General features: G+C 37.4%; 1 protein-coding gene across 2 annotated transcripts in view; it reads left to right on the top strand.

Annotated features, from left to right (window-relative positions):
• cdh23 (cadherin-related 23) overlaps positions 1 to 26,186 on the top strand; it is a 294,684-nt gene that overhangs the window by 148,351 nt on the left and 120,147 nt on the right. For both annotated transcript variants that reach the window (XM_077196907.1, XM_077196908.1), the window contains exons 10-11: positions 18,715 to 18,827; positions 24,954 to 25,142. In XM_077196907.1, coding sequence (XP_077053022.1) covers positions 18,715 to 18,827; positions 24,954 to 25,142 — 302 coding nt within the window. The remainder of the gene's footprint in view (positions 1 to 18,714; positions 18,828 to 24,953; positions 25,143 to 26,186) is intronic.

Raw genomic sequence — 26,186 nt, 5'->3', positions numbered from 1 at the left:
ACTTTAATTTCTTAGTCGCTTTTACACTGCTCACACAGTGTTTTTGTGTGTTGATTCTCGTGCTCAACCGACTGGAAGACGGTGAAGGAGATCATGCAAATTTAGTTTACTTTGAAATCAAAAATATTTGTGGAAAACATATTTCCAACCATTTATATTACAAAAATGTCACCTAGTCCTTATATCCTCACATTTCAGTGCACACGCGACCAAAACGAAAAGTTCAATAAGCTCAATCATCTGTGGATCTTGTTTAAAGAATGCGCCTGACAGTTTGAGCAGAGAGATCAAAGTTTCCAATCTATCTCTCTGGGTTTGATTATTCCCCTTGAGACCTGAGCTCTCCGATCGATAGTCAACCCTGTGACCTGGGTTACAATAAGCTCTAGTTGATAATGAAATATCTGTGTGTGTATATGTGTGTGCGAGGGGTCTTTAATTTAAGATGAGGCTGGTGGTGTGTATATTGAATAAGTGTGTGTGTGATGGCTGACAGGTTGTCGGATGGGTCACTCCTCCAGCCTGAAGTACAGACACCGAACACCTTTTATTCTTTATTCTTTTACTTTCACTGTGTCCTGACAGCTAGACCCTTTGCCCTTTAGAATCTGTTCTCATTCAGGAATGGTTCCTTTTTTAAAAAAATATTGAAATTTTCATGACGTTCAGTTCAATCGATGGTTCTGGAAAATCTGCATTCTTCCACTGTTGTGGACTGAATGCAGAAAAATATGCATAAATATATTTAAAATATGCAATATGGGCATAAGTGTCACCTTAGACTTTACTGTTTTCGTGATCAGCATGCATCTTATTTTCTATCCGCTGAGCACAAGAATGAACAATCACCTTTCAAGCAGGTCTTTACAGGTCTGCCGTGTAAAGACGTCTTTTGATTCACAGATGAAATGCGTCAAAAGCTCACTGAATCCTTGGAATGGGATTAGGAAAAATAATAAGAACTGAAAGGCTGTTAGATGCAATAATTGTGGAAACGTTAATTTGAATCACACTTCCACTGTATTATGTGGTTTATTTCCAATTAGTTGTTTCTGTTCTGTTCTGCTGAATTCTGAAATAATCTCATCATTTCACTATAGGTTGTTTGTGGATCGTGAATGCAATTTCCAAATAGCATCCATTCGTTCATCCTCAAAATTACTAAAACAATTGTTGATGGAATCATTAAGAAACCAGAATTGTTAAGTGGAATCATAATCGTTAAAATCCCATCCTACAACTATTCTCTCTGACTCTGAAAAGCTTCTTTGGCTATGGACATGGTATTCAATACTGCCGGAGCATTCACGGTTCCCTCGTGGTCCAGGTGGATCAAATCAATAAAAATAGTAGTAGACTAAAATAGACACTATAAATGGATATTAGATATCAGGATTTGGGGTTTATTTCAAATAATTGTTTATATGTTTCTGCTCATTACATTTGCTTTAGTGCTTGGTTTGAGTTTTTCTGTCGTCAGGGTTAGCGTTTGCTTTCACTGTCAGACTCTGATCTGGCTGAAGAAATCTGAGAGTGTTTGTCACTAATCGGGATTCTGCATTTGTTTTGTGAGTATATTGATTGAATTATGTCATATAATCCATAAAACAGCTTTTTGTGTCAGATGGAATCAAATGGTTTCTTTCCATCTATAAAGGGGGGAAATATTTCAATTTTTTTGTGTGCTGTAAATATTTGACAATGAAGGTGTGTGTAGGGTACATGAATGGTTGATGGTGAAAAGCCGATGGGACAGGACTTTATTCATTGTAGAAGGTTATGATTTGGTAATCATTTGGCTTTTAAATATATTACCCGCAATATTCTTCGAACATATGACTTTACAGTCAATAATCATTTGTCATAATCAATCAATCAAATTGTTGGTAATCATTTTGCTGATGTTTTATATATTGACCTAGTAAGTCCTCAACTCCTCGACTCCATTCCAAAGCCTACATCTAGTAGTTTAGAGTATTGTAAATCCTTGTAAATACACATATGTATATTAAATAATATGTAAATTACAATTTCAGTTTTATTTTATTTTATAGATTGATAGCTTCTAAGCCTTGTAGTATTGTTGGTCTGTTTAACATTACAATTTTTATTTTATTTTATTTGTTAAATAAAAAAAAAAAAAGTATTGTATTATTTTATTTTAGCCAAAAATCCTTGTAGTAATGTTTTTTTTCCTGCATTGTGAATACAGTTTTGTGATTTCAAGGTTAATACATCTCATTTGATTATTTTCCTTTTTACTTAGAACTATGTGTGCAAAAAAAATAAAAAATAAAAAATAATAATAATATATATATATAGCGTTCGAGTTTGCCACAGAGGTCTCCGATACAAACCACAAATGTCTAGTGATTTAAACTAGTTTAAATCCAGATGATACAGCACTGACATGCTCATCAACACTGACACGGAAAACAGGAGAAACATTGTGCCACAACGATCCAGTTAGAAAGCTTTTCAATCCACAAATCACCAACATTTACCATGGATTTGCAGTAGTAACAATGACTGTAACTGTGGTATTGTTGCAGAAATGTGGGATATTCACTTCAATTTCTTTATATTATTAATGTGGACAAGCATTAAATGTATTGAAGGGGTAATGAAATATAGGCCAAATTACAGATGTATTTCTTACAAGCTACCAATTGTTCGCATTTATATTTATACTAAATGTGTTTATAGACTAAATACCATAAAGCCATAGATACCACAGAAAGCATAGTGTTAATTTGTCCATGGTAGTGAGGTGCCATGTGTGGTTTTACCCGTGGTTATAATGACCTAAATGTATGATACTATAGAAGACCAATGGTTCATCTTACCCTTATGGTTACATTTTATGGTTAAAATTTACCCTTTTAGGTTGTTAAATGTGTCCACAACATCGAATCTGCCCCACTTTAATTAAAAAAGTTTGGACACCCCTGAATTGTTGCTGTAATAATTGTTGCTCTCTCTCTCTCTCTCTCTCTCTCTCTCTCTCTCTCTCTCTCTCTCTCTCTCTCTCTCTCTCTCTCTCTCTCTCTCTCTCTCTCTCACTCTCACTCTCTCTCTCTCTCTCTCTCTCTCTCTCACTCTCTCTCACTCTCACTCTCTCTCTCTCTCTCTCTCTCTCTCTCACACACACTCTCTCTCTCCCTCCCTCCCTCTCTCTCTCTCTCTCTCTCTCCCTCCCTCCCTCTCTCTCTCTCTCTCTCTCTCTCACACACACACACACACACACACACACACACACACACACACACACACACACACACACACACACACACACACACACACGCACTGAAAGCTTTCTGTTGTACACTCATTCACTGTCTGCGTGGAGTACTTAAAAAGCCATTACCTGTTCACGCACAAGTCTGCTCACAACAGTGTGACCTGTGAAATCCACCTGCAACGACGTGATATGTGATGAAGCTTACTTTCCTTTATTTTGCCATCTAAGTCTGATCTTTAATAGAATATTATCATGTCAGTTTCCTGTCACTCTCAGATTAACAGCTTATTGTCATCTACTGAATTTGAAATACTCTTAATACAGCGATAATTTCACTACAGAATTAAGGTCCTGCACAAAAATTATTTCAGTGCTTACAAAGCACTTTCTTAGTGTTAAGTTTTAAAATCCCAAAATAAAACACTTTGTTTTAATAGTCCACTTTAGATATTCCATATGTATGTATATATATATATATATATATATACATGTCACATTTTGAGTTTGTCTTTTGATCTGTTTCTCTGTTATGTTCATGTTTGAGTCTCTTTGTTAATCTTCTAGTCTGTTAATTAGTTCAGTTCTCCGTCATTCTCTCCCTGTTTGTCTCCCTCTTTGTCTTGACTAGGTTCATCAGTTCAGGTGTGTCTATTTAGTTTCTCCATTTGTCTGCTGTGTATATACAGTATTTGATTTAATTCTTTGTTCCAGTGTTAGTCTTGTGTAAACGGTGTAGTTCTGTTATTTCTCCTTCGATACCCTCGTCTTCTGTTTGTGAATTTGAATAAAACTTGGTTTTGGATTTTGGATATATAAATATATATATATATATATATATATTTGTTAGTTCAGAAGAAAACGTGTCGATTAAACAATGTCATGCAGGATTGTTGTAATGCAGGGTTTCTGACCGCTATATCACTCTGTAACAAAAGAACGCATACGGAGGACTATACACTGCACATCAGCTTGTCTCGTCTGTGTCTGTGTGTTCACCGGCATGAAAGCATAATTATAATGAGGGAATAAATATCAGCTCTTTTTGTGCATGTTCCCATGTGAGCTTGTTTGTGTATATGCATTTACGTGTGGCTCGAATTTATCTGGATGTCACTCTCTCTGATGTCTTTCCTAATGCTCTGAAATTATTCTCATTACATCGACGGTCTCATAACACAGCGCATTAGCCTGGAGGAATCACAATCTTTTAATCACCAAACCCCAGAACATATCCCAAACCCTCTAACAACATCCCCACAACATTAGCACTTTCCTGTTGCTATTGTGCAAGTGGTTGCGAAAGCGGTGCACGTAGGTTCACGGTGATTAAACTTTGACGGAAAGTGTGTGTGTGTGCTGAGCGTGAGAATCGTTTGTCTCATCGCACACTCGATCACACACATCAGATTATGCACTCGTCTTTCTCTTATAATAGCTACACATGTTTGGGTCCCTCTCTCTTTTCATCTGGGTTGTGTTTTTCCGAGAATGAGGCGGGCAGAATTTCAATAAGTGTTGACTGGTGGTCCTGAGAGACTGCTGCCTAACTCACACATGCACAAACACTGTGTGAATATTTTATAATGTTTTAATTTCAGTCTTTTTTAAATGAATGTGGCGGGTTTTCACTCGTAGGTTTTGCATAGCCAGACTTTTGTCTTTTTGTCTTAAAAGACTGACTGACAATCTAAGGCTATATATATATATATGTATGTGTATATATATATATATATATGTATGTGTATATATATATATATATGTGTATATATATATATATATATATATATATATATGTGTGTGTGTATATATATATATATATAAATTAGGGGTGTAACGATATTCGAACCGAATCGGAGAACCGCGATACAGAGCCCACGATTCGAATCGCGATACTCTCATGGCGTACCGAACACGCCCCGCCCCCTGCTGCCCCGGCCCCGCCCAGCTCGGCTCATTGGACCTGGAATGTGTACACAACGAATTCAGTTTTGTAGCCTAACCACCATTAACACCAAATAGCAAGCTCCGTGTTTTGTTACTTTCGATAATAAGCAAGGTGTTATCTTCAAATTCTGACTATTTGATAAAAAAAATCAAACAATAAATGCCGTTTTGGCGCTCTTTGATGTGGCGTGACAGATCACTGTAGCCTACTTGCTCCTCATTTCAAGTGGCAGCGCGGAGCGCGAGTAAACGCGATCATCTCTTCCTCAGTTACAGAATAAACATGAATGGACACCTGATTCTGAAAGTATGTTGAAAAATACAGTATACTTACTGAAAGGCATCATAACTCGTGTAATCGCTCAATCAGTGTTTCAGCAGCGGAAAGACGTCAATAAAAAAGCATAGCTTGTCACTAGCATTATATTTACCTCAGCAGGCAAGTGATTCAGTGTCCAAAAACTTGTTGGTTCCTAGAGAAATGAACTCTTGAACTAAATAAATTCACTATATTATCCTATATATTATATTTTACTTAACCTGTTAATTATATCTTGATTATTTAATGTACGTTTAGAATATCTTTCATGAAAATGACAGCAACTGTGTAAATTATTATATTTCAATAACAAATTACAGTAAAGTTAATGCAAAAACTGCCTTATGTTCAGCATGTTTTCATACAATGTGTTGGGTGTTGATTATTATATCAAAAAAATAAATAGCATCTGAATTTAGGCTCTGTTGTTAACCTTTAATGTTATAGTAATGTGCGGCTCCCTATATAGTTTACAGCATTAGCAGATTTTTAATCCTTGCAAAACGTTTAATTGTAATTGAATTAATTCAAAGACAAAGACACAATTTTTTCATTAAACCACTGTTTAATTTTTTTTTTAGCTTTCTAAACCGAACCGAGACGTCAAAACTGTGGGAAAACCGAACAGTCAGTTTTGTGTATCGTTACACCCCTAATATATATATATATATATAATTATACCCTTAGATTGTCAGTCGTGATTCTCAATTTATTTGGAACCGTGCAGCTCCTAAATATATATATTTAGGAGCTGCATGGTTATAGATAAATTGAGAATCACGATTTTTTTTTTGTTTAAAATAGAAATCACGATTCGGAATAGACAACTAAAAAATAACATTCAATTTACTGGAGGTATGGAGTCTGACAAAATGTAAAATGCTGCATTTGATTTAAAAATATTTAATTTATTTGAATTATATTTTATTTAAAAATACATAGCAAATAGTAAAAATCTATATTTTATTTTTTCAATTATTAGAATAAAAATATATTTTTAAATTTTTTGTATTTTGTATTTTTATATGTATTATGTATTTATATTTTTGTATGTATTTTTTTATATGCTAGAAATATGTTTAATTAAATACAGCTATCATGTAACGGCATGCGGTTTAATAAATGCATTTTTCAACACTATTTATTGATATTTTCAAACTACAAGTCATTTTTTTGTAAACACAACAACCTCAAAAGCCTCCACCATGAATAAAAAAAAAAATCAAATGTGTGTGTATATGTATACAGAGTGTTTGCATGTGTGTGAGTTGTGGTTGCTTTAGCTTCTCATTTTCCAGCTCACTACTAGCGGTAATGTGAAAACCCCAGCAAAACTCACACACTCTCCACACAATCCACTGAATGGAAAAGTTAATTCAAGCATCTTGAAATAATGATGGCTGCCATACTTGAAGGACTTTAGCTCTAGTAGTTTCACTCGACACACACTTTCATACATACAAGCACTTGTTTGTGTGATCTAGTGTGTGGGTGTGTCTTGTGCCTGTCAAAGAGGAAAAAAGAAACAATATACAGTATACACTACCGTTCAAAACTTTGGGGTTAGGGTTAGAAAAAACATCAGCAAGGATGCACTAAGTTGATCAAAACTGATAGTAAAGACATTTATAAAGATTTCCATTTCAAATAAATGCTGTTCTTTTGAACTTTCTTTTCATCAGGAATTCTGTTATAATGTTTCTTAAGCAGAAAATCAGCATATTAGAATGATTTCTGAAGGATCATGTGACACTGAAGACTGGAGTAATGATGCTGAAAATTCAGCTTTGTCAACACTGGAATAAATTACATTTTAAAATATATATTATATATATATTCAAATAGAAAAGTTTAGTAATTGTAATAATAATATTTCACCAAATTGCTATATTTACTGTATTTTTGATCAAATAAATGCAGCCTTGATGAGCTTAAGATACATTTTTTAAAAATCCCCAAACATTTGAATGGTAGTGTATGCAAATATTTATTACCGGTAATGTTTAGAAATAATGATGTGATGCTTCATATCACTTTTTTGGCAATCAGTTTCCGAACAGATTTGCCACACGACTTCCATGACCCCCGTCTTAAACTCCATTGTTGAGATTTATTTATTTGTGTATGTGTTTATGTGTGTGGTTCCCTTTAGTTTTAAATTGTTTATGTATGTTTTGACAAAAGTGGCTGTGTGAATTGTGTGTGTTGTCTAGTCTAGTCCAACACAGGTGTGTGTGACAGGTGAGGGCGCAGTGGTCTGTATAGCTGACGGCTGTCACAGTATATTGGCAGTTTGGTCAAGCCACTGAAGCACACAAAGCAATTTAGAGCCATCATGGCTGCTTTGAACCCTCATGGATGACCAGTCACGGAGCAGCTGACACTCAGCACCCTCTGTCTCACTGATTGGACGGCGACCAGTGAAGGGGCGTGTCACAATGAGAACTACCTCTGTTCCACCTGCCATAGATATGCAGCTTTATAAGTTTATAGATGTATTTATGCCAGACACATACAGTATGTCTTTTTCAGATGAGTTATAGTTTCTCCGTTTCACGCAAGAATGAAAGGAAATGAAGATGAATAAATGATGACAGAAGTTTCAGTTTGGGCTGAAGTAGGTCTTATTTAAAAGTCCTCATTTAGCAAGCTTTTAATGTTGTTTAACCACTGGGGGGCTTTAACTAATGAAACCTTATTGTAAAGCTTTACCTAACGTTCAATAAGTAAAAATGAGCATTTATAATAGGCTTTTGAAGATATTGTGTTAGTGTGTTTATGCCTGTGCAGGAATGTCACAACTGTACACAGTAACATTTGCTAGGATTGTCCCCCTCAACAGCTCTTTTTTGCCCCCTCCTCTCTACACCTTTTGCCCCCAATCCTCCATAATTACCCAGAGGGCCGTGCTCCCTCCTCCGCCTGCAGTGACCCCACCGTCACCCCATTCTCTGACCAACAATAGACTGGCATAGGCCCAGTACGCAGTGACTATAGACAGGCCTGGCCCGGGGTTAATCTGCTGTGCCCCAGCCTCTGTCAACATGCTCACTCTCTGCCCTCGTTTATTGCACAAACGTACTGCACTCAGACACTAGTACAGCAGACCTGCAGCAGGGAGAGCATGTCTGAAGCTGGAAATGTGTGTGCCAGGGGAAATGGGAACTGTGGTGCTAGTTAGCAGGTGCTTGTTCCAAAGGATCCAAGAGGAAACATTGATAGGTATGTGCCTCTGTTCATTTGTCAAGCACTGGAGCTGTTGCGATGAAGAGGGAAAGGCAGGGCCCTTACATTGAGACGGGAGGGCTGGGTTGTCCCATAAGAACAGAAGCTTTCTAATTCAGTTTCATTTTCAATTATTCCCCTGACATAGCGCGATTGTTTTTCATTCATCCAGACTTTTATCAGTGATGTGAAATTGATTTTCTGTCTGACTATTTCTAAGCACTCTCAAGTGCGCCACACGCAGTTTTGTGGAGCGGTACAGCATGGGACTTACACAGTGAATCTTAATCTTAAAGGATTAGTTCACTTCAGAATTCAAATTTCCTGATAATTTACTCAACCCCACGTCATCCAAGATATCTTGTCTTTCTTTCTTCAGTCGAAAAGAAATGAAGGTCTTTGAGGAAAACACTCCAGGATTATATATATATATATATATATATATATATAATCCGTCAAAAAAAGATACGCCCATGTATAAAATTTAACACGTTTATAAGGCTATCCAGAGTATTTAATTTTTGCGTAGGTGTGATTACAGTTTTTTATACCTTTTTTGTTAATCTATAATAAAGTTTAGTATGAAAATTATTGGTGAAATATGTTTTGTTGTTAAAAACCTTTGTTTTCACTCAAAAATGTTTGCGTGTGCACGCTTAGTGATGGTGAATGAGACCCACTTGTTTATGTTCCTGAACGAATCAGGGTTTTTGAACGAATCGTTGGAGTGAATGTTTCAATGACTCACTCATTCGTTTAGTTTATGAATGTTTTGAAAGAATCCGTTGAATTAATGACTCTTTCATAAAGACAGTTGCATGTCGCCACCTACTGGCATATTGATGTAACCTATAGCAGGGCTCTCTTGACAATACCCACCACTAAGGTAAAACTAAAATAACTACTAATTTTTTTAAGCATATTAATGGTTGTACACACTCCAGTCTTGATTAGAACAGACATACAAGTCATACCTAGGCATCAAGCGCTATATCACTGGTGTTTTTATTTTGAAATCGTCCCTTGCAGGCATATTTCAGCTGATACCGCTGCAACTCCTCTTCTGCTCACTGACAGACTAATGAAATTATTCACTAATTCACGCCGTGTCCACTAATTTGCTGCCTGAATGACTTGATAGATGCGACAAAGCGTGGCTATCTGCTGCGCAGGTTCCCTAACCCATAACTGTGAGCTAATTTGCGTCGCTCTGTTAGCATGGCTAAGATCAAGGCTGGCGACGCGGCTCTTGTAGTAAATCAGTCTGAAACAGAGAGATAGCAGGTGCCGCGCTAACAGAGGCTGAGAACAGTGGAGTCTCATTCCTCTTCTTTAACGTAAGGTTCAGCTAAGCTCAGACGTGCAGATGATGGACTGTGACTTTAATTGATTTTACAGCGCCTTCACAAACAGAAGGTAAACAAGTGCTGTCTGGGAGGCAAACACACACATACGGCTGCAGCTTTAGAAGACGAATATTTCGGGAAACTCCTGCAACACATGACATACACTGCCCTACCAAAAAAAAAGTTGCTGTTTGGATTTATAGGCAAACGCTTAAGAGTCTATTATTATGTTTCTAGCATGTTATATGTTTGGAAACAATTCTTCTAATCCTAATTGATGGAGTTTGTAGCTTATCATTTCTTAAACAACCATGTAGGAAGACACATGGCCATATTCCAGGATGACATAGTCAAGATTCATCAGGCTCAGACTGTGAAAGAATGGTTGTGAAGGAGCATGAAGAATCATTTTCACACATTAATTGGAATAAGTCCAGACCTCTTTGGGATTTGCTGGAATAGACTTTACAGAGTGCTTGACACTTGCATTGTAAATACAAGATCTTGGCCAAAAATGGATGCAGCTCTTAACAGGTTATTTGGTTATTTCCATCAAGAGGTGCATCAGTTTTTGGTCAAGATCTTGTACTACAAATAATTCAATTCTATTAAAGAGCGTAATTAAAGGGTTTCCCCAGCAGTCTCCAGCTGCTGGCATGTATTTTAATGGCAGCTCTGTTTGTCTGCTCGTGCTCTGGTGTGTTGGTGTGCTTGTCTTAAGCTGCGGTGGGTGAGCTCTCTTAGCTGCTGGCTCTCAGCAGGATTAGAATGAGTGAGCTATCTGCTCTTCTGCACAGCTCCACTCACTCACACTCGCCTCTTTATTCTCTCCATCAACTTCAGCTGAGCTTGATTTCTCCAACAGAGTGAACTCTCTGTGTTGTCACTTTGTGTGTTGATGAGATGTCAATCTCTGCAAGGGAGAGTTTTTGTTCTGTCAGGCAGAACGTAGTATCGTTCTGGTCTTCTGAAGGGTCTGCTTATCTCACGCTAATATAAGCGCCTCTAAATCACAGCTCTTGTCTGCTGACTGTTACTAAATTATTAACAGGCATTTTGTTGCCTCTAGTTGAAGGAATAGTCCAATGATGAAAATTCTGTCATTATTTACTCACCTTAACTTCAGTATTTTCGATTTGTGATCATGTCTGTCAAACAACAAAAACCAATAAAACACTATCAAAGTGATTCTTGCGACAATATTTAAAGTCTTCTGAATATGATAGCTAGTGTAAGGAAAAGACCAAAATTCGTTCTTCATTAATAATCTTTCCCTCTGCCAGAGCCGTTTTATGTCATTGTTGCCTAATAGTTCTTGCATATTGGTTTTTGCATAACCAAACCTTATATGCCAATTTGATATGCTAAATGGAAAATCTGAGAGCTGACATGGAGGGGGAAGATCTTCAATCTGTATATCAACAAAGCTTCAGAAATATTATATTATATTATATATTTTTTTTAAATAAATTAAACATTGAAATAATATGGACTACTTACTTATTCATTCATTCATTTTGCGTGAAGTTTGGAATTATTTCAAAGTGACTTAATAATGACAATTTAAATTTGTCATGAGAATATATTTCAAATCAATAAATTCTCTCATCAATGCTAAGTTTATAATTAGTGCCTACTCAAAAGTCACAACCCCTCAGAAATAATCAGCAGCTGCTGCTCAATTTCAATATATTTGCGTTGCCAAATAAGGATTATTATCATTTTAAATCAGCCTACTTTTCAAAAGTCTTAGTCCAGTGAACAGCCAAGCATGCTGGTTTTAATGAATCCATCAGGTCAGCGTGGCTCTCCGCTGCACGTTTGATTTCACACTGGGCAATTGGGAAAGTGAATTAAAGTGTGTATTCTAATTGGCCGCCCATGCCCAGAGGAGCCAATATATTCACGCTAGCAGACTCGCATGCATACTCTCGGTTCAAGCACTCTCAATCAATCTGGGTTCTTCCATTGTTTGATTTCCATTACGCAGATGGTTCAGATTGCTATTTGAATGTATAAAACAGCTATCTCTTTAGGGCAGCTCTGAATCACTCATGCATGCTTAACAAGCTCTGTTTCAACCCAGTGCCAATGCAGCGGTGGTGTGGCTATGTCCAATTTAGCATAACAATAGTGAACACCGGAGATGAGATGGGCTGAATGAAGAACGAAAGTTTGAGAACCTGGGAAGGAGAAGGTAAAGGAACATAGTGATGAAGTGGAATGGAGCGATAGGAAGGTGGAGGAATGTAAGAGTTTAGAGCTGGAGGAAAGGGTTATGCAATATATAGTAGAGCAGAAAAAATCTGTCCATCTAGTTGTCTGTCTATAAGGTGAGGAGCAGACGCTGATTCATTTCTATGTGTCTGTCTGTCTGTCAGTAAAGTCCCTTTCAAGGAAAGTCTGTTCACTCCGCGGCCATATTTGCAACGCCTCCAGGCAGCTATTTTGGGCATCCGAGACCAAGTCCTATCTATTTGAATGGGGGAATCCTGAAATCTCAAAATGTGCTTTCCAAACTCACAATTAAAGCTCCAGTAGGTCACTTTTGTAAACAAATATTTGTTCAAACTGATTATGTCCTGACAGTAGAATATGAGACGGATAATCTGTGGAAAAAATCAAGCTCCTCTGGCTCCTCCCAGTGGTCCTATTGCCATTTGCAGAAATACACCGCTCCCGGTCAGAAACAACCAATCAGAGCCAGGAGGAATGTCTTAGCAGTGTCAATCACGCTCGTGTACGCGCTGATCACCCCTCTCTTGCACAGCGCGTGCGCGTACCGTTGTTCGTGACTCTCCTGTTCGAACTCGTTCATCCAAATGAACGAATATTTTTTCGAGTCATTTCGTTCATTCAACGAACGAAATGACTCGAAAAAAGATTTGTTCATTTTGAACGAGTTCGAACAGGATTACGAACGTGCATCACAGAACAGAGCAAGGCGAGCATTTGTGGTTATAAAACTGAAAGTTTTGTATTTATTTTTGAAATGACCGATCATTTCACTAGATAAGACCCTTATTCATCGTCTGGTATCGTTTAAAGCCCTTTGAAGCTGCACTGAAACTGTCATTTGGTCCTTGAAACGTTTGTGTCCTATTGAAGTCCATTATATGGAGAAAAAGCCTGGAATGTTTTCATCAAAAACCTTCATTTCTTTTCGACTGAAGAAAGAAACACATGGACATCTTGGATGACATGGGGGTGAGTAAATTATCAGCAAAAGTTTTTTTTAAAGTGAACTAATCCTTTAACGTCATCTTACTAGCTATTTATAACTTATAGAAAAAGTGCAACGTTATAAAGTTACTTGTATTGCAAAATACATAATAATTTGAGGACCAAGTTTGTAGTCAAAGTATGAGCAGGCCATAGTCAATGTAAAGCATATTGTTGATGTTTATTAGTGAATGTTCCATAACTGTTTATAATCCGCCGTCATCGGTGGTCCTGCTTACTAGCCTGCGCGTTCACGGCAGGCTCCGCTGTGGGGGAGGAGCTGTGGAGGGAGGAGCTGTGGGGGAGGAGCTGTGGAGGGAGGGCTGTAGCGCAGCAGAGAGCAAGGGGGTCGGACCTGTAAGTTGTGCTTCTTCAAATTTTCTGGCTAAGTCAACATTTTCTCAAAACTCCCTACTGCAACTTTACATGGCATATTTCAACTCAGCAACAAAATCTTACTGGAACTGTCCCATAAATGTTGTTTCTTATGCTCAAATAGCAGTAAAAACACTTATTTTTCAGCCTAGACCAGACATTGCGCATGTGCACACCTGTCGGCCGGTCTATGTACAGTAAGGGAGTAAATGTTCAAATTACTCATGGTTCGGTTTTTATCACAGTTTCGATACGGTTCGGTGTTGGCTATGTTCAGGGATAAAAGGACTACAATAAAAATAAAGAAAATAAGAATATAATCCTCACTCTGTAAATTAAATAAAGATGAATCATTATTAAAGTTACAAAAGCTATTCAGTATGTTTTATCCACTTTTTAAAATAAATCGCTGTTGTAACATATTGGGAAGCCATTTCTGAATGGCAAACAACGCTGATGGAGGAGTGGGGAGGTGGAGGCATGGAGCAATGGTTAGCTGAAGAGTATAGGATTGGGCTGATGCAACAGAGTTAGATGGATTTACATGGGGACAGGGAGGTGGAGGAATGTAGGAGTGATGAGGTAGAGAATGGAGCGATGGGGGGAGGGGTGATCTTTAGTAATACATGATTATATGTGATGAGAGCTGTACAGAGGTGAGGGAATCTATCATAAAGAACAAAAGAACTGTTAGAAGAGAAGACAGATTGTGTGTCACTCTGTGGGCCATCTGCAACTGCTGGACTTAATTAGTGTGCAGTGAATAAACACTGCAGCTGCGGGAGAGGGACAGAGAGAGAAAAGACATGAAAATATAATGAAAATAATTACTGAAATATCATATAATTAAGGAAAGTGAGGTGTTAATGAGACGAACAGTTTATCGAGGGAGTATAAACTGTTTTGAGTGGAGAATGAATTAGAAAAGAATGGTGGATTGGATGGCGAGCCGGTGTAGTGCTCTTTTGTAGCACTAAAGTTTGGGCCTCTGCTCCCGAGCACTAAACTAATTACCCTAAACCAGCATGATATCTCAGGAGTAGCGGATTAATTAACAGGGCTATCGTTTCAGTCTGAAGATATTATTTTCTTCTATCCCAGACCAGGGAGAGGTCCAGTCCCAAACCTCACGCCTGCTCTCTGCCAGACAGTACTGAAGAGGAAAGATTTACTCTTTGTCCATGTCTGGTGTTTAAACAAGTATTTTTGTTGACCTTAGCAGTAAAGTATGGTTTTTATGACAATGATGTTTCAGAGGTTGAATTCATCAGTGTGTAAGGTGCTTGTAGAATACATTTCCTCCAAAATCAAGTAGTTGTGGGTGGTATGAGAGATATCTTATATCACAGTATGAGTAATATTAAACACAGTCATTCTAATGCTGGTTTTCTGTGATAGTTTTTATAGTTGCCAAACCAATCTCCTTAATTGAATTAACTCAAATTTTTAATTTCAGTGAACTCAAAATTTTAAGGCAACCAGGTAACTTTAAGTTAAACCAACAATATTTTTTTTACAGTGTATTCTTCTATCATTGGTTAATAAAGTGAGATTAAATACATTAAGTATATTTGTATTATTTAACATATTTACTTATTGCAATTATTGAATTTTTCAATAATACTGAATCTGTTTTTGTGCAAGTAAGATGAGTAAATGGATGCTCACATTTACTCTAGAAAAACAAAAACCATCATGTTCACACAAATCGCACACAACACCTCTGCCTCTTACTCTAAATTTCTCTCAAAATGGAGACAGAAAAGGTGTCAGTTGAAAAATGAGAAAACAAATAATTTGTGTTACTTTTTGAAAAGTAATGCATTAGTTTAATTGTTACTTGAAACAAGTAATCTTATTACATAACTCATGTTACTTGTAATGCGTTAACAGTCTATATCACAATATACCGTAGTAGGGCTGGATGATTAATCGAAAAATAATCGAAACCGAAATTCAGAGCCTATAACCGACGTAATTTTACCATGTCGGTTATTTCGGTTTTTTAATCCTATTAATATTTCCGCCCACTGTGTGTTAATGTACTTTCCCCTTAAAACATATTACAGAGTGTGTATTCACGTAACTCCGCCCCGTCCAGTCTGAGACATTGAAGCAACATGAGCCCCTTTCACACAGCGCGTTGATCCCGGGAAATTGCCAGAACAAACACCTTCTGTGTGAACGCAAACACGACCCGGGATTGATGCCAAGTTGGGGACATAGTAACATTGCCGTGTTCAGTCCCGGAACGTGCGCTGTGTGAACAAAAGCCATAATCAATGCCGTGTCGTAGACTAATGATGGCGCCAAGCCGGGATCGTTCGCCAGCGTGAAACGGTTCGTAATGCGCTAGTTTATGATCGAATCAGAGAAAAAAAATGCACAAGCTGGTTTCTCGAGAGAAATCGCAGCTCATAAGCAAACTATAGACGTCGCTGGGACATGTCACGTGTCTTTGCGGGTTGTCAATCGAACCCGGGTCAAATCCCGGGCCACTTTATTCGTGTATTTTCCGGAATCTCTGTGTGAAAGGGAACTCAAACACTGAGTCAACTCAGCAACAGGAGCCGCTTGTACCAAAGAAACACGCGAAAAAAGAGAGAGACTGACAAACGCCCAACAAGTGCCTCCACTCCACAAAGCAGGTTTCGATAACACAAGCATTTACAAATGCTACACAATATGAAAAGGATAGTTTTTTTAGTTTTATACAAGTTATATTTTACTTTTAAGATGGCAATATTTACAATAATTTATTTTGTTTACAAAAATAACAATTTTCTACATTTTTAGGAAACTTTCTTTTTACATTAAAACTTAATTACTTTTTTATAAGACGTTTTTATTTCAAGCATTGTATGCTTTGTTTGATTCAATTGTTTGAAATATTTAATAAGTAAGCATTAAAAGCTATCTGTGTGTTTCCTTATTTTAGAATCACAAAGATAGGATTATGCATTCTTTCATTAAAAAAAATAACCGTGAACATATTTACAGTATACGCTTGCCAGTGACACATGAGAAAGATTTTTTTTTAAATAATCGTTCAATAATCGTAATCGAGGTAACTTGTTTGATTAATCGCGATTATGATTTTAGCCAAAATCGTCCAGCCCTATACCGTAGTCATTATTGTTTGGAAATCCATTGAACAGATGGTTAAAGTTGCAGTAGGGAGTTTTGAGAAAATGTTGACTTAGCCTGAAAATTTGAAGAAGCACAACTTACAGGTCCGACCCCCTTGCTCTCTGCTGCGCTACAGCCCTCCCTCCACAGCTCCTCCCCCACAGCTCCTCCCTCCACAGCTCCTCCCCCACAGCGGAGCCTGCCGTGAACGCGCAGGCTAGTAAGCAGGACCACCGATGACGGTGGATTATAAACAATTATGGAACATTCACTAATAAACGTCAACAATATGCTTTACATTGACTATGGCCTGCTCATACTTTGACTACAAACTTGGTCCTCAAATTATTATGTATTTTGCAATACATGTAACTTTATAAGATTGCACTCTTTCTATAAGTTATAAATAGCTAGTAAGATGACGTTAAAGGATTAGTTCACTTTAAAAAAAAACATTTGCTGATAATTTACTCACCCCCATGTCATCCAAGATGTCCATGTGTTTCTTTCTTCAGTCGAAAAGAAATTAAGGTTTTTGATGAAAACATTCCAGGCTTTTTCTCCATATAATGGACTTCAATAGGACACAAACGTTTCAAGGACCAAATGACAGTTTCAGCGCAGCTTCAAAGGGCTTTAAACGATACCAGACGATGAATAAGGGTCTTATCTAGCGAAACGATCGGTCATTTCAAAAATAAATAAAAAACTTTAAGTTTTATAAGCACAAATGCTTGCCTTGCTCTGTTCTGTGATGCACGTTCGTGATCCTGTTCGAACTCGTTCATCCAAATGAACAAATCTTTTTTCGAGTCATTCGTTCGTTGAATGAACGAAATGACTCCAAAAAAGACTCGTTCAAAATGAACAAATCTTTTTTCGAGTAATTTCGTTCGTTGAATGAACGAAATGACTCGAAAAAAGATTCGTTCATTTGGATGAACGAGTTCGAACAGGAGAGTCACGAACGACGGTACGCGCACGCGCTGTGCAAGAGAGGGGTGATCAGCGCGTACACGAGCGTGATTGACACTGCTAAGACATTCCTCCTGGCTCTGATTGGTTGTTTCTGACCGGGAGCGGTGTAATTCTGCAAATGGCAATAGGACCACAGGGAGGAGCCAGAGGAGCTTGATTTTTTTCACAGATTATCTGTCTCATATTCTATGGTCAGGACATAATGACAGTTTTAACAAATATTTGTTTACAAAAGCTACCTACTGGAGCTTTAATATATTAAATAATGTGGTACAGAATTAAATTGAGAATGCCTCTAAATTACTATTCAGATCCTGTGCAAAAGGGTGTTTAGTTGCAATTTAAATTTGAACACAATAAGGTAGAATTTAAATGAATTGGAACTGAAAGAAGTAATGTAACTAATTGTTGTCTATAAAAACAAAGCCTTGAAGTTTGAAGCTTTAGGCCTTTCAGACAGATAGATAGATCTATAATAATAATTATAACCCTGCCTTCTTATTGATTCACAAATTTGTACCATTTTTTGGATCAAGTTAAACCACTTTATTTTTCACATAACATCCAGCCCTAATTTACATGATAAGAATGATCTGATGAATACCTTTAAAGCTGACGATAGGGACCTTCCCCCTGGAGCGGAGGTTAAGTGCCCTGCTCTAGGGCAGAATGGTGATTGGGGAACTCAACGGCCCTCCGCTTTGCTGAAACCTCTGAGGATTTTGACCTACAACCTTTGAGTTTGGGCTCGGATATTTAACCACTTGACAATCATGACCTCCCAATAATTAAAAAATCTTAATGCTAAAAAGTCAAAGGTTAACCAGGGTACAAACTCTTGGGTTTAATATGGCAGTATCCTGTGCAAACAGAAACATCGTTTGACCCAAATACTGCCACAATAATTCACAATCCTCTTTTGCTCTGTTCATCAGGTAATACCAACAGCATGTTTGCTCTCGACTACATCAGCGGATCTCTGACAGTGAGCGGACAGCTGGACCGGGAGAACCCGCTGTACTCATCCGGATTCACCATCACTGTGAAGGTGCGACTCAAAGCTAGAGGTGGAGGAGCTCACGTGGAATTAAAAAAATGTGTTTGAACTTTACAAAAAGATTTGTTCAATTTCAATATTCCTGTTCAGAAACGGTCCCATTTTTTTATGACGTTTGGTTTCGTTAACAGTTCTTGAACGTCTTCGCTCTGCCTTATTAGAAAAAGATACACATTCAGAAAATATATTTTGGTACTTAAATAATAATATAAAATAATAATAATGATGATACAAATAATACAATTGTTTTTATTTAAAATATAGTTTGGACAAATGCTTCCTCAGTAGTTCCAAAAGAACTATTCATTGATTTGTTGAGAAACTGGAATCGTTCAGTGGAATTGGAATCAGAATAGTTAAAATCCTTAAGCTCTTAAAACCTTTTATTATAAGTCTTTCAACCCTTTGTGAGATTCAAATCCTCTAATGCATTATTAAAATCTATTCTGTGATGTTTCAAGGTCAACACTGACTTTAAGTGAGGAATAAAATCACATATAAGAAGATTTGTTCTGTTTCCAGAAATTCTCGTCTATAGTAGTTCTGGTTAGTCTCTCATCCCCTGCACAGAAATCATTGGGATCTCTGCCAAATGCAGTATTGATTCTACTGTAAATGTTTAAGGAATGTGACTGTAATTTATCGAGCCGTTTACCCACATTGAGTTTATCAGGGTCAGTGTGTGAAAAGGTCTCACTGACCCTGGAGTGTTAAATACATTTTTAACTATCATTGCTTAGCCATTACAAACATGTAAAACACTTCAACTGAACTGAACTGGATTTTCCAGGTTCGCTGTGCATGTTAGTGTTTTTAGAGAAGCATGCAACTCTCATATATCATGACATTGTGTACACATAATGTGTATAGATATCTCACAAGTTTCATGACATTCATGTATTTCATTATATTAAAAACAGATTTCAATTTTATTATTATATTTTTGTCACATTCTGTTTTTCAGATCCAGATTCTATACCTAGGTCACTAATCAAATACAAATAAGTATTTTTGTGACATTGATCATGTCCATTCCTTTTACAAACGCTCAGATGCTCTTTGGATCTTTTGGATTTTTTTTATTTTTTAGAATGAACTCTTTTCTTTAATGACCAAAAAATGTATTAGTCTACTGTTGTAGCTAGTTGGAATGAGTGACCATGTGACAGACACCTGTGTGTGTGTGTGTGTGTGTGTGTGTGTGTGTGTGTGTGTGTGTGTGTGTGTGTGTGTGTGTGTGTGTGTGTGTGTGTGTGTGTGTGTGTGTGTGCGTGTGTGTGTGCGTGTGTGTGTGCGTGTGTGTGTGTGTGTGTGATGTCATTGTTATCTCAGTGTCCCGCTGACAGTGCCAGGGCCAAGCACTAGAGGGGAGAGAGAGAGAGACAGAAAGTGTGTCCCTATAGACCTCAGGCAGGAAAGCTTTGTTCCAGTCTCTCAATCCCTGAGTGCTCAGTTTAGCAGAGGCTCCTGAAATAGTCACACACACACACACACACACACACACACACACACACACACACACACACACACACACACACACACACACACACACACACACACACACACACACACACTGGTGATGAGGGAGAGGGAGAAAAGGAACTAAAGGGAAGAGCAGACAGACTTCAGTTTAGACCCTTTAAAATAATTCTGATAAAGACCATATATATAAAGTTTGGGTTTGAGTTATCGTGGTTTCCACAAGAAATATTAAGCAGCACAGCTGTAGAAGAAATGTTTCTTGAGCACAAAATCAGCATAGTAGAATTATTTCTGAAGGATCATGTAACTTGTGTGTGCGAGTTTCAGCAACCATTCTAGTCTTCATGTATGTTTATGTATTACTAAATATGTGTATATATTCCACTGATGTGCAGTAACAGGTGTGCATACAGCTGAAATACTGTTTACTAATAAATAATCTTCAGACACCCCCCCCAAAAAAGAGCTGTTTTAGATTAGCGCTTTATTGAGCTGAAAATGTCCAGAAAGTGTTGTGTGGGATTCGGTTTCCAAAAGATTGGTGGAGATTGTGGCCTCTGTAGATGTCTGTCATTATTTCTCTGGATTTGACACAGACGTCATGATAGCCATCATTATCGCCTCTGCTCTGATAAGACACCATTGAACTGCTGCTGGTGTCGGTAGATTTGCACAAAACCTAAATTCGACTATGCTTTATTTTAACTTCCAAAGCACAACCGCAGTGACAAATATATGACCAAATAACATTATGAATTATGTAACAGGACCCAGCCTCAATAGCACAATAGCCCATTCTGACTCTTTGTCAAAGGATAAGTACATATCAATCATGCAGTACTGAGACGATCTGTTTTTGTGTTTGTTTTGAATGGACACTTCTATCTAAATAAGCAGGTTTCAGAGCAAGGACTATTCTGTTCTATAAGGATGTTTCACTCAAGTTTTAGTTACTGTTACATTTAAATGTTCCCTCATTATTGCTGGCTTTGCCTTATGTAATAAAGCGCATGAAGAAGGTGCAGAGAAACAAAAACAGTCATTAATAAGAGGTCCAAAAAGGGAACATGTTCACGAGAAAAAATCACGAGATATAACCAAACATTGACGATAGCTGACAAAGGAACAGAATAAGGGGCTGTTTATACGACAGAACGTAAAATGTAAGGTTATTATGCGTTGTGGCTGTTCGTTTACACGACAATGGTGTTTTGGGTGCCTGAAAATGCAAAGTTTTGACAACGGGTTTCAAAGCGCAAGTTCTTTTCTCCATGTAAACAACAGAAATGCGAATCTCTGAAGACGATGACGTCATGCACATGCGTATTACGTGGTCAGTCTATAGTGTTTCATCGCCATCTAATGGCCTGGCAGCAGAAAACAGCGTTTTTAGCCGTTTTCGCGGATCCGTGTGAGTGGGGATCGTTTTGACAATGGTGTCGTCTGTACGCAGAAACAACGTCTGCTTACGTTTTAAGCATATTGTTGTCATGTAAAGTTCCCTAAAACTCAGGGCTTAAATACATAGGGAACATAATATAATAATAATCAAAGTGAACAGAAACGTGTGTGGAAACTAACTAACTCAGGCAGGCAAAACAAGAACAGAACCCAGTGAAACTGTAACCGTAACTATAAACGTTACAGCCTCTTTCTCTCCCTGTAATATTATATATAATTCCGTCCGGACAGTTTCATAAATGCGTTTTGGATTCTTCTGCTCTATTTGCAGACATAAACTGCACAGCTGTAGTTCTCTAAATTGAAATCAATGATTGCCACGAAAAGTGAAACTCAAAACAAAGCAAGCGCAAGAAAAAGCTCACAAAATATTCATAAGTTATAGATTTTCATTATCTGTTTCTCTCTCCTGAGCCTCTGCTCCTTTATATATATTTTTTCTCGTTACCATTTTGCCTTACTCTCTCTCTCTCTCAGTCTACCTCTCTCTTATTGGTGGCATTATTGATTTGAAGTGAAAAGTAATAAAACTAATTTCTCAACTTCACAGAGCTTGGATAGGCTGAAGTACATTGGGCTGGAGGTCAGTGCATTTATTATACGGAAGGATAGAGAAGAGATGTGCAAGGGGGTGTTAAACGACACAATTCGTGATTAACCTGGACTTGCAGCATCACCACACCTCCATCCTCCATTCACCCTGCATCCCTCCTTCACAAAACACCATTATTCCTTTCGATTTCTCTGTGAGTCCAACTCTATCACTCAAAAAGAGGAGGAGAGAGAGAAAGAGAGGGAGGGAAGAAAGCAATTGTTTCCTGTCGATAAGATGTGTTCATCCTAAATTTTATTGCCTGTGTCTGTCTGGCCCCCGTGTGCCCCCATTTATGGCAGACCTGTGGGATTTCTCCCAGAATCCTCCCCTCTGATTTAATAAAGAGTCAGAGCTGAACAAATGGAGGAGATTGAAGACTAAACGTTAATGCGACTTACTGCCAGATTCCCTCTATTATCACATCCGTTCCTCTCTTGTTTCGTATCTCCTACTGTCTCTCTCTGTCACTCTTCTCTCTTTCCTTTCTTTTGCTTCTCCTTTGCTTTTTCTAGAGCTACTTTTAATGTTTTCATCATATTAGAATGATGGAGGATGGTGTTGTATAAAGTATGATGTTTGATTATCGTCGTACTCAGTTGTAAATGATTAGTCAACAAAATAATAAATTAAAGGTTGAATGGATGGATCCTCTGCTAGCTGTGTTCATTTATTAAATATCTAGACTTTTGATAATATGATTCTGTCTGTAATTGCTAATTATGTAACATAGTTCCGTTTTGTGTTATTCATTCTCAACGTCAGCTGTCTGAGGCTCGCTCTTAGCTTAGCTTGGATGTGCTTGGCTTGCAGGGTTATATATATATATATATATGTATATATATATATATATATATATATATATATATATACACTGAACAAAATTATAAACTAAACACTTTTGTTTTTGCCCCCATTTTTCATGAGCTGAACGCAAAGATCTAAGACATTTTCTATGTACACAAAAGGTCTATTTCTCTCAAATATTGTTCACAAATCTGTCTAAATCTGTGTTAGTGAGCACTTCTCCTTTGCTGAGATAATCAATCCACCTCACAGGTTTGGCATATCAAGATGCTGATTAGACAGCATGATTATTGCACAGGTGTGCCTTAGGCTGGCCACAATAAAATGCCATTCTAAAATGCGCATCCCAGTTCTTGCATGGCCAGCATACTCACCAGACATGTCACCCAAAAATGGTACAGTTTATAAAATATATAAATGTACACTCTTAAAATCAGTCAATCAATCATTATATTATGATAATCAAACATTAGCCTATTTAATAATAGAACTTTATTAATTAGAACTAAAACTTGATAATCATGCATATTTTCTCATTTTAATTGAACTTAGGACTGGTGGTGGTGCTTAAGATATTGTTGGTCATTCAGTGTTTCTGTAAAAAAAAGATAATAGTAGGCCTAATTGATAATAGTAATTATTATTAAAAGATAATCCTACTACTAATTCTACTACTAATAATGACAATATAAAACCATAGACTAAAAAAATATAGTATAGGACTACAACACATGAGCTGCTGGGTTCATGAATGTTAATCACCTTGTCAGCGTTCGTTTGCTCTGATTTGCTGAAATTAAAACAGGGATGAGTGCCATCCAATAAGATTGCCGTTTGCGCATTAGTTCCGCCCACTACCGGAGAAACCGGCATATCTTCTGCTTGTTCTTATAAAGCTGAATAATTCCAGTTGAACTCAGTTATTTTTGACAGGAAAATACAAACAAGAATATAGTTTACATGTAGTGTGTTGCTTTTGCGTGGTATATAAGACTCTCTCTCGCTCTCTCTCTCTTTGCGTGTGTGAGAAACGCGATGGCGAGTCACGCGCCTTCACGTCAAATACGCTGAGCTGAATTTGAAATAGCCTAGTACAGCTCGCTTGAAGGAGAGCGTAGCTCCCAAGCGCTCACAGTGTGTTCAGCGAGTGAAAATATATCTATGCCAAACTTATACTTGGCATCTAACACACACACTGGCGAGTAAAATCTAAGAATTTATTAGCCAATGGCTAATGATTGACATTATTTAGTCGCCCAGAGTGAAATTTACTCGCATTGTAGAGGGCTGCAATGGGCTTTTATGATGTATATTTTGCCACAGAACTTACCGAACATCCAAAACAATGCTGTGTGCTGGACTAATGTGCTCGTTCGTTGTATGTGTATACATATGATGCTATTTTTATCAGCTGATAACTTGTGAAAAGTTTATAAAATGTGTAAAAGAGTCAAAACAGCACCAGGACACCGTTCTGACGCCTCTATTAAGCTGATACTCACCTATGAGAGTAAAATGGGCAGATCCTGTCTTTTTCCAAGATGATTTGAGATGGATCCCAAAGACCATCTTGTTCTTCAGTGGAAATAAGAACATCGTCACATGATCAGTGTCACAAATTCTCTGAAAATAGTTCTTACTGAATTGAAATTGTTTAAAATCTTGTGTGTAATAAATGTTATCTTTATTTCCAGTTCTCCAGATTTCCCTTGCAGTCTTCTTTTGACCCTGCTGTATTGAGAGAGCATTAAAAATGTCTTTCTGTCTCTGTGTAGGCGACAGAGCTGAATGAGGACCGCACGCCCACGTCTGCCACCGTCATGACCACCTTCACCATCATGCTGATCGATAAAAATGACAATCCGCCCAGATTTAACAGCTCTGAGTATCGTGTCCTGATCACCGAGCTGGCGCAGGTCGGCTTCGCTCTGCCTCTGTACATACAGGTCGAAGACAAAGATGAGGTGAGACATACACGCATACAAACTTTTAAAGGAGAATATTTTGACCTCAAATGATTTCACTGACATTAAATATTCAGATGGACAAGCATGTCTATAGTACATTGACTTTGTTTCTTCCTAAAATTCCTATGAGTAAAAAAAGTTGTTCGCAGAAACTTCTTTGCGGTTTCCAATTTCCATGAACATGACATTTTCTCCTTCTGACCGGTCTCACTTCACCCCTTCATGGCAGTAGTTCTGAAACGAGCTTGAATCAGTCAAATGTCAACCTTTCTCACCTGCTCACCCCCTATCAGTCAAGCTTCAAACTAGTCACTCTTCTGAATCTGCTCCCTTGGCTGTAAAGTGCTCAAGTCAGCAGCAACATGCTCGCCTAACTCCACGCTAATTATTTTCAACCTGTAAGCAGTTTTTGACAGTGCCATCCACACATTTTTAGAGTCAGCACTTATAGTTCATGTTGTATGTGAATAGCAGGTCCAGGTCAGTTGAAATGGCTGACTTCCTCACCTTGATCCCTGGGAATTTTCACAATGTATTTGCTGGTGATAAATGTGCCATTTTTATTTCACTAGCTCAGAAACAATGCAATGAGTTGAGTGTCTGTTACATGATGATTAAAAATTCATTCAATTTCAGTTCATACATGGTCACTTTTTTTATGATGAGCATAATAACATTTTTTTGTATTAAAATGAATTTGGTGTTTTTGGCATGGCGTGAAGTAAAAAAAAAATAGAATTATTGAAATTATAATAAAGAATTTAATAGAATTATTAGAATTTGATGACATTTTATTACTATATTAATTAATTAATTTTATTTTGAATAATAAAAGCAATAATAATAATAATAAAACAACAACACTGCTTTACTACTTATTACCATGCTTGCTAAACATGTTATTTTAAATTAGTAAATGTCAGTTTAATGTCAGTTAAGCAGGTTTTCTCGAAATCTGTTGCGCAACAAAAAATTAGCATCATGTATTTTTTTAGCAGTTTTGAAGTGTTTGATTTGTACGTAAGTGTAAAAGCTGAGTTA

Source organism: Siphateles boraxobius, unplaced genomic scaffold (genome assembly GCF_051911475.1).
Source record: "Siphateles boraxobius isolate OS27281-9 unplaced genomic scaffold, OSU_SipBor_1 37, whole genome shotgun sequence".
In the NCBI taxonomy this organism is placed as follows: Eukaryota; Metazoa; Chordata; class Actinopteri; order Cypriniformes; family Leuciscidae; genus Siphateles; species Siphateles boraxobius.
This window is presented reverse-complemented; position numbering and strand designations above follow the sequence as displayed.